The sequence below is a fragment of the Leucoraja erinacea genome, chromosome 12, assembly GCF_028641065.1.
Source record: "Leucoraja erinacea ecotype New England chromosome 12, Leri_hhj_1, whole genome shotgun sequence".
Lineage (NCBI taxonomy): Eukaryota > Metazoa > Chordata > Chondrichthyes > Rajiformes > Rajidae > Leucoraja > Leucoraja erinaceus.
This window is the reverse complement of record NC_073388.1, coordinates 11,367,977-11,384,608: the sequence shown is the minus strand read 5'-3', so window position 1 is coordinate 11,384,608 and position 16,632 is coordinate 11,367,977. Positions and strand designations below refer to the sequence as shown.

At 42.7% G+C, this 16,632-nt stretch overlaps 1 protein-coding gene across 1 annotated transcript in view; it reads left to right on the top strand.

Moving 5' to 3' along the window:
• smarca1 (SWI/SNF related, matrix associated, actin dependent regulator of chromatin, subfamily a, member 1) overlaps positions 1-16,632 on the top strand; it is a 92,803-nt gene that overhangs the window by 36,488 nt on the left and 39,683 nt on the right. Inside the window, exons 8-14 of the mRNA XM_055643572.1 lie at positions 4,465-4,620; positions 5,483-5,614; positions 5,838-5,906; positions 8,183-8,292; positions 11,108-11,334; positions 13,964-14,085; positions 15,064-15,216. Of these exons, the coding sequence (XP_055499547.1) occupies positions 4,465-4,620; positions 5,483-5,614; positions 5,838-5,906; positions 8,183-8,292; positions 11,108-11,334; positions 13,964-14,085; positions 15,064-15,216 (969 nt within the window). The remainder of the gene's footprint in view (positions 1-4,464; positions 4,621-5,482; positions 5,615-5,837; positions 5,907-8,182; positions 8,293-11,107; positions 11,335-13,963; positions 14,086-15,063; positions 15,217-16,632) is intronic.

Here is a 16,632-nt window from a genome sequence, read left to right as displayed (position 1 = left end):
TTGTTGATTACAATTTAAGCAAAGAATCAGCTTTGGTGAAAGTATTCAATCACTTATTCAGTATTGATAATGAGTCTTCACACAAAGGGTGGTGGGTGTATGGAACGAGTTGCCGGGGGGAGGTCGTTGAGGCAAGGATTATCGCAACGTTTAAGAAACAGACAGGTAAATGGACAGGACAGGTTTAGAGGGATGTTGGCCAAATGCAGGCAGGTTGGACTATTGTACATGGGACATGTTGGGAAGAGTGGGCAAGTTGGGCCGAACGGCCTGTTTCCACACTGTATGACTCCCTGACTTCAATATATTTAAATCATTTGCACTTGGAAGCAAGTTCAGATACTGATGATTGCAGATAATTTAAAACTATACAGGACTGAAAGGGTACTTCAGGGAGATGCATTATAATACATGATGCTGCTGCACCCGCTGAGTTTCTCCAGCATTTTTGTGTACCTTCGATCTTCCAGCATCTGCAATTCTTTCTTGAACACAAATGCATTATATTACATTTAGTAATGGGACGGTTGATGAAAATTAATTTGAAGAAAATTAATTTGCAGGAATGTGAAACTTGCCAGGGGGGAGGATGAAGCAACAAATTAATTAAATGCAAATGGTGTTGTAAATGGTGTTAATAAACAGTTTAGAATAGGGCTACATGTGCAAATCTGTAAATTGGAGAGGTTGATAAAGCTGAGCATTACAAAAATAAAATGAACTGCTTTTTTTTATCTGAGACACACAAGTAACTGCAGACGGAATTTTGTGGAGAACACAAGTGCTGAAGTAACTCAGTAGGTCAGGTAATGTCCCTGGAGGACGTGGATCAGCGACATTTTGTGTCAGGAATATTTCTCAGAAGGGTCCCAACCCAAAAGATCGAGTCTGAAGAAGGGTCCCGGATTGTCTATCCATGTCCTCTAGAGATGCTGCCTGACCCGCTATGTTACTTCAGCACTTATTGTTTAGCTAATTTTTTAAGTAAGATTGTGAAGTACAGAGTGAGTAACGCTGAATTTATATAATCCATTGTTATGCTGGAATGGAATATTTTACCATCTTTTTTTTAAATTATTTTTTTATTTTTATAAGAGAAAAGAGAAAGAAGAGAAGAATGAGGATAGTAGTGAAGTGTAGTCCGCAGTAATTGGCATTAAATGAATGATGATGTTTAAGTAAACTGCGTGCTTGAGAAGGTACACAAAAAAGCTGGAGAAACTCAGCGGGTGCAGCAGCATCTATGGAGCGAAGGAAATAGGCAACGTTTCGGGTCGAAACCTGCTTGAGAATGTGAGAGAAAATAAAAGAAAGAAAAAAGAAAAGAAAACAGGCCCCAAAGAAAAGAGGGTCTTAGAAAGGGAAAGGAAATAAGTAAAAAATCCAAAGAAGGTAATATTTTACCATTCTAAAATGATACATCGGGCATCAAGAGAAAAGTCTGAAGAAGGGTCCTGGCCCAAAACATCACTTATCCATGTTCTCCAGAGATGCTGCCTAACCCACTGAGTTATTCCAGCACTTTTATTTTGTAAACCAGCATCTGCAGTTCCTTGTCTCTACCTCTTAATTAAAGGCTGCTTTGGTTGTGAAGGGAGATAAAATAAATTGCATTACCACCACAAGATAGGAACAATGGAGGCTAAAAACAATTGTCAAACTGTCAAATTGGAAAGATATTTGATAATTACAAAATGGAAATTCTATTTCGATCTGTAATTCGAGAGTGCAAATCTAAAAAAAAATCACTGCATTTTTGAGTGACAGTGAGAGAAATTCACGTATGTGAAGAGCTGTTAAGATATAAAGAGGATGGAAGCAGAATCTTGAATATTTTTACGTCATTAGGAACTAAAACTTTTTAACGTTTTGGAAAATAGGGGGGAAATGGGTCGTTCAGCCATAGAGATGTCAGCATATCTGATCAATATATAGTCTAATCCAAGCAAGTGTGAGGTGTTGCGCTTTGGGAGGTCAAATGTAACGGTCAAATTAATGGGATGATCCTTAACAGCATTGAAATACAAAGGGATCTTGGGGTCCAAGTCCATAACTCCCAGATACTGGCAACACAAGTAGATAGAGTAGCAATGTTACAACATTTTGAGATTTAAAAAATCAAGTCTGCAATTTATCCCTTCAGATAAAGCATAAAAATAAGTTTAATTTGACACCTAATTCACTTTCATATCTTCAGTATTAAAAAAGTTATGGCCATTTTCATACTCGGAAATTAGCATCTTTTTCCCTATTGCTTTTCCATTGACTGAACACAAAAGCTGTGATCAAGGACAGTCAAAAGCCCATAACTTTCTTAAAAATTAAGAGAACTGAAATACAATACAATACAATACAATACAAATTTATTATCATTTGAGCCCCAATACATTTTCAGTTATTATATATTGAAGCATTCTGAAACAAATGTGAAATAATCTTGCTTGGATGACCTGAAATTAAAGCATATAATTAGTTAGTTACCTAATTGTAGCTAATTACAAGATTCAATTACTAGATCTAAACATCTATCCATTGCTTAAGAAAAGATTAACATTTTTAAATAGCCTAAGTGTCCAAATAACATTCACACAAGAATTCACAATATAACACGAGATTAAATCTCATTGTCATGTATTTTTTATAGGCCAAATGGAAGGAATTAATGGCCATTTTCATCATCTAGCGAGGAGACCTGTTAGAAGTATATAAAAATTATGAGAGGCACAGATCGGGTCTACTTCTTGCTTGCGTATGGCATACAGCCTGAAGTTGTAGGTCAAGGGTAGACATCCAGGTCAGGGCAGCATCAGCTACTTTGATGTCACCAGGGAAAAGCCTCACGTCAGTCAGAAGATTGCAACCTTCACGTGATCCACCCTGTTTCGACTAATGCGATCAACCCGACGTACACAAACAGATCGGGTACACCGTCAGATCCGTTTTCCGAGGATAAAAAAAATCAATTATTAGAGGGAATCGTTTTAAAGTGAACGGGGCAATGTTTAAAGGAGATATGCGGGTCAAGAGAATGATGAGCACCTGGAATGTGCTGCTGGAGGTGGTGGTTGAAGCAGATGCGTTAGTGGCATTTAAAATACTTTTGGATTGGCACGTGGAGATGCAGGGAATGGAGGGATGCAGGTTGTGTAGAGGTAGATTCAAGATGGTCTTGGCATCATGTTTGGCACAGATGTGGGCCGAAGGGCCTTTTCCTGTGCTGCACTGTTCTCTGATCCATAGTTTTCTGCTGTTGTAAATATTATATACCAATGACAATCCTAGGTTAGATTTGCTATGTATTGAATGAGTTGGTTTCTTTCGGAGTGCTAAGAGCTCCTCCATTGATTTTAATGTTCCATGGCTAACGAGGATTAAAACACAACATTTAGTGTTCCAACATCTGACTCTTGCACCAAAATAAACTGTAAATAGGGAGTGGAACAACCTACATAGTTAGACACAAAATGCCGGGTTAACTCAGCGGGACAGGCAGCATCGCTGGAGAGAAGGAGTGGGTACATAGAGGTACATACTACACAGGTAACCAACTATTGCGGCCTCAGATTACAGAAATATATATTTTTTGGTGCTTAGATGCTTCAGAAACTGATGTTTTTATTTGTCTCCTGGGAGTTTAAATTCAGCATTGTGCTGGTCAAGCAGAAAATTGTGCAGTAATTTGTGGAGGTTTTCATGGGGTGTCATGACATGACACATCACTTACCGCAAGAGTGGTCGCGCAGATGAACAAGTGCCGAATGTCGAGTTATTTGACCCAGGGAATTATCGCTCGGCGAGACTTTGTACCTTCAAGAAAAGATATATTGCAACAGAAGAGGTCAAACAAATAATTTATGACCTTCTGAGATCTGGCCTGGATAGAGTGGATTTGGAGAGGATGTTTCCACCAGTGTGGGAGTCCAGGACCAGGGGACATAGCCTCTATACTCATAAAAGGACGTACCTTTAGAAAGGAGATGAGGAATTTCTTTAGTCAGAGGGTGGTGAATCTATGGAATTTTCCACAGAAGGCTGTGGAGGCCAAGTCAAGTCACAGTCTGAAGAAGGGTCTCAACCCGAAACGCCACCCATTCCTTCGCTCCAGAGATGCTGCCTGTCCCGTTGAGTTACCCCAGCATTTTGTGTCTATCCAAGTCAATGGATATTTGTAAAGCGGAGATTGACAGATTCTTGATTAGTACAAGTTGCACGGGTTATGAGGAGAAAGCAGGAGAATGGGGTTGAGAGGGGAAGGTAAATCATCCACAATTGAATGGCGGAATAGACTTGATGGATCTTTCAGAAAGGCCTAATTCTGCTCCTATGACTTTTGAATATATGAACATAAACACAAACTTATAAACATAATTTATTTGAACTGATAATCATGCTTTTGGTTGAGTACCGAGGAAGATGTTAAATTGTGACTGGATTTTCATTACATTTTTACACATTTGATAACAGGCTGCCTTTATTCGGGACATCATGATGCCAGGAGAATGGGACGTCTGTGTTACATCGTATGAAATGGTCATAAAGGAAAAGTCTGTTTTCAAGAAGTTCAATTGGAGATACCTGGTAATAGACGAAGCTCACAGAATCAAGAATGAAAAATCCAAGGTAGGAATGTTAAATATGGACGGAACGTTCTCACATCCGAGTAGTTGACGACGTTCTATACCACAAAGATATAATGTTCTATCAGTTAAGGGCCTGTCCCAGCAGCATGCGACTCCATGCGTCAAGCACGACCTAACGTGGTCGCTTGAGCCGGAGCCGTATGGAGTTGTGCGGAGCTGGTGCCGACATCGCGCGGGGCTCCGAAAAACTGACCGTGTTCAAAAATTCCGCGCGGCAGCGGCCTGCCGGCCCGCAGCCGCCTCGACGCCGTACGCACCGCCTCGACGGGCATACGCATCAGTCACGTGCGAACTATCCACGGACTTCTCTCGAACTTCATGTCACTCACTCGACCTCCGCGCGGCCCCCGCTTCCGGTTTGGTCGCGCTCGCCGCACGCAGGTCGCATGCTCATGGGACAGGCCCTTAAGAAGATGTACTGCCAGAGTTGAAGATTCAAAGTTTAAAGGTGATGTGTGGGGCAGGTTTTATTTTTACCGAGAGGGTGGTGGTAGACGCAGATATGATAGTGGCATTTAAGAGGCTTTAAGAAAGGCACACGGATATGCAGGGAATGGAGGGGTATCGATCACGGACAGGCTGAGGAGATGAGTTTAACCAAGTTCGACTTGAACATTGTGGGACGAAGGCGCTGTTCTGTGTTTATACTGATAGGCCAAATACACAGAATTTAGTTTATTGCTCCGTTGGAAGATAAGTATCAATGTGCTGTTTTGGTAAAAAAGCCTATTTTTGAATGGTAATTTCTATATCTTTGGGTGTGAGTAATCATGGTGTTTATCTCCTGATGTCTTGGTTTGTTAAAAGTTGTTATCTTCTGGCACCACTCTTTCTCTTCACAGCTATCTGAAATTGTTCGTGAGTTTAAGTCCACAAATCGCCTGCTGCTGACAGGAACCCCTTTGCAGAATAATCTTCATGAGCTGTGGGCTTTGCTGAACTTCCTACTGCCTGATGTGTTTAATTCTGCTGATGTAAGTGTCTGGGGATCTTGTCGATGTCTAAACTCAAGTAAACTAAACTGACTCAAAGCCTGACTTTTTTCAGAGAGCACTTGGTTAAGGGATTAAAATGGGGATAGAAAACTGAAACTTCATGTGGCTTTGTGCTTATTTAAATAATTTGATTATAGCCACAGGGAAAAAGGATTTCCTATTCTTGTGAAGAGAATCATTTTTATTTCCTTTCCCTTCATAGGATTTTGACTCGTGGTTTGATACAAACAACTGCCTGGGGGATCAGCAAATAGTGGAACGTCTACATGCTGTAAGTTTATCATCAATCCTGCTAATAAAGAGGGAACTGAAACAATCCCATCCTATGACAACAAAGTACGATGTTTCAAAGTTTGAGCATTATTAACGTAAAAGGTAGACAAAAATTGCTGGAGTGACTCAGCGGGTCAGGCAGCATCACCGGAGAACATGGATAGGTGATGTTTCGGGTCAGGACCCTTCTTCAGACTTCGGTCTAAAGAAGAGCCTCATCCCGAAATGTCACCTATCCATTTTCTCCAACGATGCTGCCTGACCCGCTGAGTTACTCCAGCATATTGTGTCTATCTTTGGCATAAAAAAAGCACCTGCAGTTCCCTTTTCTTATATTATTAATGTAAGTCTAGATATAATGTAAGCTGCAAGGAATGATATTAACATAAAATAAAGCTGTATATACAACTCTACTTGTCACCCCCATCCAAGTCAAACCTTGGGATCTTTATATGATTCAAAAAGATCAAAGAAGGTGCGCCATGGTGGCCCAGCGGTGGAGTTGCTGCCGTTAAAAACAAAATCTGTTATAAAGATAGATACAAAATGCTGGAGTAACCTAGCAGGACAGGCAGCATCTCTGGAGAGAAGAAATGGGTGACGTTTCGGGTTGAGACCCTTCTTCAGGCTGACAGTCTCTCAGGCTGGAGAGTCTTGACCCTAAACGTCACCCATTTCCTCTCTCCAGAGATGCTGCCTATCCCGCTAGGTTACTCCAGCATTTTGTATCCCTATCTTTATAACAGATTTTGTTTTTAACGGTCTGAGTGATCACTAGGTGGCGGCAATGGGCAAGGACATATCAAGAATAACATGCGCTATTTTCACTGTTTATATGAACCTCTTACCATAAACTATGGAATCCATGATAGAATATGTGAAGTACTGCAGGAAGTGGCTTTATTATCATGCTTTCAGTATCCATTTTCTCTTTCATACACCACCTTAGACATAACATTTAAAATATATGAACTAACATCCCCTTACTCGGTTATAGCGGACAATCACCGCTATGGGAATGGCGTCCAATGAATAATGGACACCATTCCCCCCCCCGTCCTCCATGGTCCATTATAACAAGGGTTATCTGTGCCTGAGGGGGCATGGTGGCACAGCAGTAGGGTAGCTGCCTGCCAGTTCGATCCCGACTACGGGTCCTGTCTGTACAGAGTTTGTACGCGTGGGTTTTCTCCAAGATCTTCGGTTTCCTCCCACAATACAAAGACGTACAGGTTTGTAGGATAATTGGCTTGGTATAAGTGTAAATTGTCCCTAGTTTGTTGTAGGATACTGTTAGTGTGTGGGGATCGCTGGTCGGCGTGGACTCGGTGGGCCATAGGGTCTGTTTCAGCTCTGTATCTTTAAACTAAACTAAACCAAACTAGGCCAACACCGTTTTAAAATGTTAACCCCTTCATCCCTTGGTGAGTCTTGTGTGTACAAACACAGATGTGGACACAATATGCTAGGCACAGTCTCACTGTGCTGGAGTTCTGTGTAAAGTTATATTAAAAACATCTTTGATACTCCTAATTACTTTCATGCATTGTATTACACGTACCAAGGTTCTCTCAGATCCGTTTGTACCACCAAAAACACTATTTATACTTTCACTCCATTTCGATAGTAATTAGCTATTTAATGTTTTCCTTCCATTTGTCAATAGACAATAGGTGCAGGAGTAGGCCATTCGGCCCTTCGAGCCAGCATCGGCCATTCACTGTGATCATGGCTGATCATCCACAATCAGTACCCCAGTCCCTGCCTTCCATTTCCCTTGACTATGCTATCTTTAAGCTCTATCTAACTCTCTTGAAAGCATCCAGAGAATTGGCCTCCACCGCCTTCTGAGGCAGAGAATTCCACAGATTCACAACTCTCTGAGTGAAAATAGTTTTTCCGCATCTCCGTTCTAACTGGCCAACCCCTTATTCTTAAACTGTGGCCCCTGGTCCCGGACTCCCCCAACATCGGGAACATGTTTCCTGCCTCTAGCGTGTCCAATCCCTTAATAATCTTATATATTTCAATAAGATTACCTCTCATCCTTCTAAATTCCAGTGTATGCAAGCCCAGTTGCTCCAACCTTTCAATATATGACAGTCCCGCATCTGGATGCATCATTTAATTTCCCGGACATTAGTTCCATTCACATTTTCCTCTAGCCTGGACACAATGAAGGTAAGGACCTCTTGCTTTCACGGGGTACATAGTTTGCAATGCGCGCTTATACCTTCTCCCCATTGACTGTACTCCTTGTCACACATGTTCCAGGTGCTCCGACCATTCTTGCTACGGAGAATTAAAGCAGAGGTGGAAAAAAGTTTGCCCCCTAAAAAAGAAGTCAAGATCTACGTTGGTTTGAGTAAAATGCAGAGGGAATGGTGAGTGGATAGTTATTGAAGCTTGTGTTAACTTTCTGGAGTCAGTTTCATGGAGTCTTTGCAGTTATGTTTCTAAAGTGGCCCTTCTTAAATTTCTCTCCAGCAACCATGTCCTGGCAATGAGCGAACCCGAGCTCAACATCCCCCCCTTTGTTTCACGTCCATTATTAATAGAAACATAGGAAATAGGTGCAGGCGTAGGTCATTAATATGATCATGGCTGATCATCCAAAATCAATACCCCTGTTCCTGCTTTCTCTCCATATCCCTTGACTCCGTTAGCCCTAAGAGCTATATCTGACTCTCTCTTGAACGCATCTTGAATACATACTTAGAAAGGAAGAGCACTTAGAATGCTTTTCTTAAAACACAAAGCACAGGAATGATTCAGCGGGTCAGGCAGCCGGTCTGAAGAACGTGAATCAGCAATGTTTCGGCTCAGGACCTTCATCAGTACTATCCACGTCCTCGGATGTTGCCAGACCCGTTGAGTTACTCCAGCATTTTGTGGTCCACGCAAATGTCCAACATCTGTAGTTCCTTCGGTGGTACACAAAAATGATGGAGAAACTCAGCGGGTGCAGCAGCATCTATGGAGCGATGGAAATAGGCAATAGTTGCCTATTTCCTTCGCTCCATAGATGCTGCTGCACCCGCTGAGTTTCTCCAGCATTTTTGTGTACTTTCGATTTGTTCGTTCTTAAACACCCTGTATAGTTCCTTCTGTCTAATTGCTTGCTTATGTCTTCATATGATGCAGTCTTCAGCAACTGTAAAATAAAACAGTGCTCCAATTGTAACTGATGCATCTTTATTAAACCCATCCTTTCTGTATGGGTTAGCTATGCAGTTGAGTACTCTAGCTGTGACTGAAAGAGGCAAAATCACCTTGGGGGCTGAATTATAAACTGGCTCCATCAGTGGTACAATCCTTTGAGGATGTGTAAAGGGAGGTTTATCTGTTAATTCAGCTGGAAGTCTAAAGGTTCTCGTGGGAAGAACATGCGAGTCAGTTAGCTCATTGAAGTCAAGTCCCATGCTAACTATTAGCCCTCCAGCTCACAGTTTTATTTACTTGCCGTAGCAAGAATCTGGCAAAACAGCAAATCTGATGATACTTACAGTGCCTTCCTTAATGTTTGGGACAAAGACACATCATTTATTTATTTGCCTCTGTACTCGACAATTTGAGATTTGTAATAGAAAAAAAAATCACATGTGGTGAAAGTGCACATTTTCAGATAACCAATAATAAAACTGTTAGAGACATCAGCCAAACCTTAGGCTTACCAAAATCAACTGTTTGTAACATCATTAAGAAGAAAGAGAGCACTGGTGAGCTCACTAATCGCAGAGGGACTGGCAGTCCAAGGACGACCTCCACAGCTGACGACAAAGAATTCTCTCTATAATAAAGAAAAATCCCCAATCCTCCTGCAGATCAGAAACATTTTTATTCAGGAGTCAGGTGTGGATTAGTCAATGACCACTGTCTGCAGAAGACTTCATGAACAGAAATACAGAGGCTACACTGCAAGATGCAAGCCACTGGTTAGCTGCACAAATAGGATGGCCAGGATTGGCCAAGAAGTATTTAAAAGAGCAACCACAGTTCTGGAAAAGGTCTTGTGGACAGATGAGACGAAGATTAAGTTATATCAGAGTGATGGCAAGAGCAAAGTATGGAGGAGAGAAAGAACTGCCCAAGATCCAAAGCACACCACCTCACCTGCGAAACACGGTGGTGGGGATGTGGCCTGGGCATGTATAGCTGCTGAAGGTACTGGCTCACTTATCTTCATTGATGATACAACTGCCGATGGTAATAGCATCATGATTACTGAAGGGTTTAGACACATCCTATCTGCTCAAGTTCAAACAAATGCCTCAAAACTCATTGGCCGGCGGTTCATTCTACAGCAAGACAATGATTCCAAACATACTGCTAATGCAACAAAGGAATTTATCAAAGCTAAAAAAATGGTAAATTCTTGAGTGGCCAAGCAGAGCACCCGATCTGAACCCAATTGACCATGCCTTTTATATGCTGAAGCAAGAACTGAAGGGGACTAGCCCCCAAAACAAGCATACACTAAATGGCTGCAATACAGGCCTGGCAGAGTATCATCAGAGAAGACACCCAGCAACTGGTGATGCCCATGAATCACAGACTTCAAGCAGTCATTGCATGCAAAGGATATGCAACAAAATACTAAACATGACGACTTTCTTTTACATGACATTGCTGTGTCCCAAACATTATGGTGCCCTGAAATGGGGGGACTATATATATATAAACACAGCGGTATATTCTACCTGGTGAAACCAAAATGTATACAAATGGGCGTTATTAAAATCATATTAACCATATGATTTTTTTCTATTACAAATCTCAAATTGTGGAGTACAGAGGCAAATAAAATAAATGATGGGTCTTTGTCCCAAACATTATGGAGGGCACTGTGACTAATTATAACCTCTTTATTTTGCCACTTTTTCTTCTCTTGTGGTGAAATTGAATCTTGCTGGAGATGATTCTGAAGGACCTGGTAACCATCTGAGCTTTAATTGACTGGACATTTCATGGATGTGAAATATAATACTGAAGATAGACACAAAAAGCTGGAGTAACTCAGCGGGCCAGGCAGCCTCTCTGGAGTGAAGGAACGGGCGACGTTTTGGGTCTGAAGAAGGGCCGTCACCCATTCCTTCTCTCGGTTCAAACCAGCATTTGCAGTTGCTGCAAATAAAATGCTCAGTTTTGTTTTGCGGCCTTTTGAAAAAATGTTTTTGATATTGTTTCTGCTGTTTTCAGGTACACAAGAATTTTAATGAAGGATATAGACATTCTAAACTCTGCCGGTAAAATGGACAAAATGCGGCTGCTGAATATCTTGATGCAGCTGCGGAAGTGTTGCAACCACCCGTACCTCTTCGATGGTGCTGAACCCGGGCCTCCTTACACCACAGATACTCATCTGGTCTTCAACTGCGGCAAGATGGTTGTTCTGGATAAGCTGCTGCCCAAATTGAGGGAGCAAAGTAGGTACTCGCAGGCCCCGAGCTATCGATCCCCCCCCCCCCCCCCCCCCAGGTTTTCCAATTCTTGCTTCAGAAGGCTGACCACGTGCGGCACTCTCTGCAGTGCCTCAAGACGAGTCAAGAGCGTTTTATTGTCATATGTTCAGAAACGGAACAACAAATTTCTTACTATTATTTAGTTTCGAGATCCAGCGCCCTACGGCTTACCAAGTCCGCGCCGAACAGTCATCCCCGCACACTAACACTATCCTACGCACACACGAACTGGGAACAATTTACAATTATACCAAAGTCGATTAACCTACTAACTTGTATGCCTTTGTAGTGTGGGAGGAAACTGGAGCACCTGGGAAAAACCCACGCAGGTCACGGGGAAAAAATACAAACTCGGTACAGACAACACCCTTAGTAGGATCGAACCCGGGTCTCCAGCGCTGTGAGACAGCAACTCTACCGCTGGGCCACTGTGCCGCCCCTTGCAACAGCACAGCAGATATGCAAACATAGTAATCTGTAACAACAAAAAAGTTCAGTATAATTATACATTAAAAAACAATGTTTAGTTTAGTTTATTGTCATGTGTACTGAGGCACAGTGAAAAGCTTTTTGTTGCTTGCTAACCAGTCAGAGGAAAGAGTATGTATGCTTACAATCAAACTATCCGCAGTGTACAGATACAGGACAAAGGGGGTAGAGGTTTAAAAGAGTGGAGCCATTGTAATGAGTAATTGCCCATCCACATCTAGACCAGCACGCAGAGAGTCGCCTGCCTTAGACGCCGTCTTGGAACCTCATGTAGATGTAGTTTGGAGCTTATTTGGAGGTTGTAGTGTTTAATAGCCTGATGGTTGACGGGAAGAAGCTGCTGCAGCACCTGGACCTCACAGTTTTGAGGCTCCTTTATCTCCTGTTCCAAGGCCAAGCCAATGGATATTTATAAGGCAGAGATTGGAAGATTCGTGATAAGTGAGCGTGTCGGGTTATGGGGAGAGAAGGGAGGAGAATGGGATTGAGAGGGAATGATAGATCACCCATGAATAAATAGCGGAGTAGACATATTAGACAGTAGCCTAATTCTGCTCCTATAACTCATGAACCTTCCCGATGGCAGGAGTGAAATGAGAGTGTGGCCAGGGGTGGTGTGGGTCTCTGATGATGCTGGCTGCCTTTTTGGGGAAGTGACTCCTGTAGATCCGAGTGATGAGGAGACAAAGCAAAATCTCCAGGCTGATTCTGTGGGCGAAAGATATTTTAAATCATTTTTCAGGCAACTTTGATAGCTTTTGCCTAAAGGGTTTTGGATGTTGTCAGAAGAATTGGGCATAAGTGCAATCAGTAGCTATTGCCTGAGTGTACATTGTGTTTTTGCAATCCACTATTGCATCCGTTTGTATTTTGGAAGTGGGAAGTTAAACTATTCCAAGCAAAAATACCCACCTTGGAACTGTATAAGGTTGAACTAAACTTTTCGCAGCCTTGGTGCCCTGTGTGATAGTTATCACATCATACAGCATGGAAACAGGCCTTCCACTCAACTTGCCCCTGCCGACCACCATGCCCCATCTACACACCTCCCACCTGCCTGCGTTTGGTCCATAACCCTCTAAACCTATCCTATCCATGTATCTGTCCAACTGTTTCTTAAACATTATAATAGTTCCAGCCTCAACTACCTCCACCAGCAGCTCGTTCCATATACCGCCCACCACGCTATGTGTAAAAAAGATACCCCTCAAGTTCCTATTAAATCTTTCACACACAGAATGGTGAATCTCTGGAACTCTCTGCCACAGAAGGTAGTTGAGGCCAATTCATTGGCTATATTTAAGAGGGAGTTAGACGTGGCCCTTGTGGCTAAAGGGATCAGGGGGTATGGAGAGAAGGCAGGTACAGGATACTGAGTTGGATGGTCAGCCATGATCATATTGAATGGCGGTGCAGGCACAAAGGGCCAAATGGCCTACTCCTGCACCTATTTTCTATGTTTCCCCCCTCACCTTCAACCCATGTCCTCTGGTTAGAAACATAGAAAATAGGTGCAGGAGTAGGCTATTCGGCCCTTCGAGCCTGAAAATGATTTTCTCATCTCTGTCCTAAAATACTTCCCTCTTATCCTTAAACTGTGACCCCTTGTTCTGGACTTCCCCAACATCGGGAACAATCTTCCTGCATCTAGCCTGTCCAACCGCTTAAGAATTTTGTAAGTTTCTATAAGATCCCCCCCTCAATCTTCTAAATTCTAGCGAGTACAATCCGAGTCTTATCCAGTCTTTCTTCATATGAAAGTCCTGACATCCAGGGAATCAGTTTGGTGAACCTTCTCTGTACTCCCTCTATGGCAAGAATGTCTTTCCTCAGAAGACAATATAATGTTCCATTGTCAGTAAATATGACAATGAAACACTCTTGATCTTTGATTCTGGACAGCTTGAACAGCATCCACTGCATATCTATTATGAAAATGTTTGTCTCTCCTCTGCTGCTTATTTTGAACAAACGTTCTATGATGTTTTTGTAACGAGGCCATCGCCAGTATGGGTGCCAAATAATGCAAAATGTAAAGCAGCTGTTAATTCAGTATTTACTTTGACTTTTTTGTTTTATTAATATTATCTGCTTGTTATTAAAGGTTCCCGAGTCCTCATTTTCAGTCAGATGACGCGCTTGATGGATATACTTGAAGATTACTGTATGTGGCGTGGCTATGATTACTGTCGTCTTGATGGGCAAACTCAGCATGAAGAAAGAGAGGTCTGTAGTAATGCTTACCTTGCTTTGAGCTCCCCCCTGAGGATTTAGTTCATTGCCACATTGTTCTGTGCAAAGTCTGGGTCAAAACAAGCAGAAAATGCTCCCATTTCCTCCCATTCTCGAAAGACATCCAGGTTTGTAAGCCAATTGGCTTAGCTAAAAATTGTAGTTGCCCTTATGGCACTGTATCTGGGCCAGGTGGAGCAGGAGCATTTTTCTCCGAGTCCAGGTGTCAGGAGTTATGGAGAGAAGGCAGGACAATGGGGTTGAGAAGGAAAGATAGATCAGCCACGATTGAATGGTGTAATTGAGTAGACTTGATGGGCAGAACAGCCTAATTCTGAACTTCCCAACCATCCCTTGTCTGCTGCTCCTGAAGAAGTCCCAGTCTTCCAACCACCGTAGAAGGCCCAAAGCTCCCCTTTCGTCGGAGTGTGGGAGGAAAGTCCAGGAACAGGGGGCGACAGTCCAAGAATAAAGTGGAGGCCATTTAAAACTGAGATGAGAAAAAACGTTTTCACCCTGAGAGTTGTGAATTTGTGGAATTCCCTGCCACAGAGGGCAGTGGAGGCCAATTACCTGGATGAATTTAAAAGAGAATTAGATAGAGCTCTAGAGGCTAGCGGAATCAAGGGATATGGGGAGAAGGCAGGCACGGGTTACTGATTGTGGATGATCAGCCATGATCACAATGAATGGCGGTGCTGGCTGGAAGGGCAAAATGGCCTCCTCCTGCACCTATTTTCTATGTTTCTGAACCAGAGCAGGCGGAGAGAACCCATGCGGTCACGGGGAGAATGTACAAACACATACATCACGCATGGCCAGGATCGAACCCATGTCTTGGCGCTGTAAGACAGCATCGCTACCTCCGCGCCACGGTGTTGTGAAACAAATCCTTTAAAAATCATTCGATATATCACAATGCTAACTGAATGATTCCAGCTGCTATATCATGTGTGCCTTTGTTTTAAACAGCGAGCAATAGATACCTTCAATGCTGTCAACAGTAACAAGTTCATCTTCATGCTGAGCACCAGAGCTGGTGGTCTGGGCATCAACCTTGCAACAGCAGATGTCGTCATTTTGTACGATTCAGATTGGAATCCGCAGGTGGACTTGCAAGCTATGGTAGGTAGCGCGACATCTCACTTCTTATAATGCTGAACTAGTAATACTTATCATCTAATGGAGGTGTACAAAATCATGAGAGGAATAGATTTTGGTAGACGCACAAAATCTCTTGCCCAGAGTAGGGGAATCGAGAACCGGGGGCAAAGGTTTAAGGCGACGGGGGGAAAAGTTTTAATAGGAACCCGAGGGGTAACTTTTTCACACAAAAGGTGGTAGATGTGTGAAATGAGCTGCCGGAAGAGGTAGTTGAGGCAGGTACTATCGCAACATTTAAGAAATATTTTGACAGGTACTTGGATAGGACAGGTTTAGAGGGATATGGGCCAAGTACAGGCAGGTGGAACAAGTGTAGATGGGGCAAGTTGTCCGGTGTGGACAAGTTGGGCCGAAGGGCTTGTTTCCATCATGGTCTGGTTTGGCTCAGCCATCAAGCACGACACTTGGAGGCTGCAGCAAATCGTCCGATCAGTAGAGAAGATTATTGGCTGCAACCTTCCCTCCATTGATGAACTGTATACAGCAAGGGCCAGGAAGCGAGCGGGCAAGATCATCTCTGACCCCTCTCACCCTGGCCACAAACTCTTTGAGTCACTTCTCTCTGGAAGGCGACTCCGGACTGTCAAATTTTTTTTATCAACCTTTATTGTCATCTTGCAAGCAACAAGTACAGTGCAAAATGAAAAGACGTTTCCCAGTGAATAGCGGAGCCTCGCACATGAAATTTAAAACACTTCTCACATAATAACACTAAAAAAAACAATCCAGTCCCTGATGGAACAGAATAAATAGTTAAAATCAGGTAAAAAACACAATGTTAAAAACAGTAAACCAATCATAAAAAAATGTCCGGGGCCGCTGATTTGAGTGGCCAGTGCCAGTTATTAAAGTGTTATTAAAATCTGCCTCAGCCAGACATAAAAACATTTTTTATCCACGAGTAGTTGCTCTACTCAACAGCCAAACATCTGTTGCCTCCCTTTGATCTGGTATTTTGTTGGTTCACATGCTTGATCAATGGTGTTTTATCATTAATGTTTTATTATTTTTATTAATGTTTAGTGTTTTCTGAGTCATTCATAACTGTCACTGTATGTTGTGTTGTTACTTGTGGGTGGAGCACCAAGGCAAATTCCTTGTATGTGAATACTTGGCCAATAAACTTACTTACTTACTTAAGACCAATTGGCTCAGTAGATAATATCCTCCCCTTTGAAACAGAGTATAACGGGCCATGTTTCTGAACTTGCCTGTGCAATCAAGCCTGGCATTTCAGTGGGTTAATGAAGGAGTGCAAATAACAGTGGGTTTGGCGTTATTCAGCCCAGTCATCAAACCTAGAAGGACAGCACAGTGGCACAGCTGGAGAATCTGCCGCCTCACAATGCCGGAGACCCGAGTGCGATCCCGACCTCG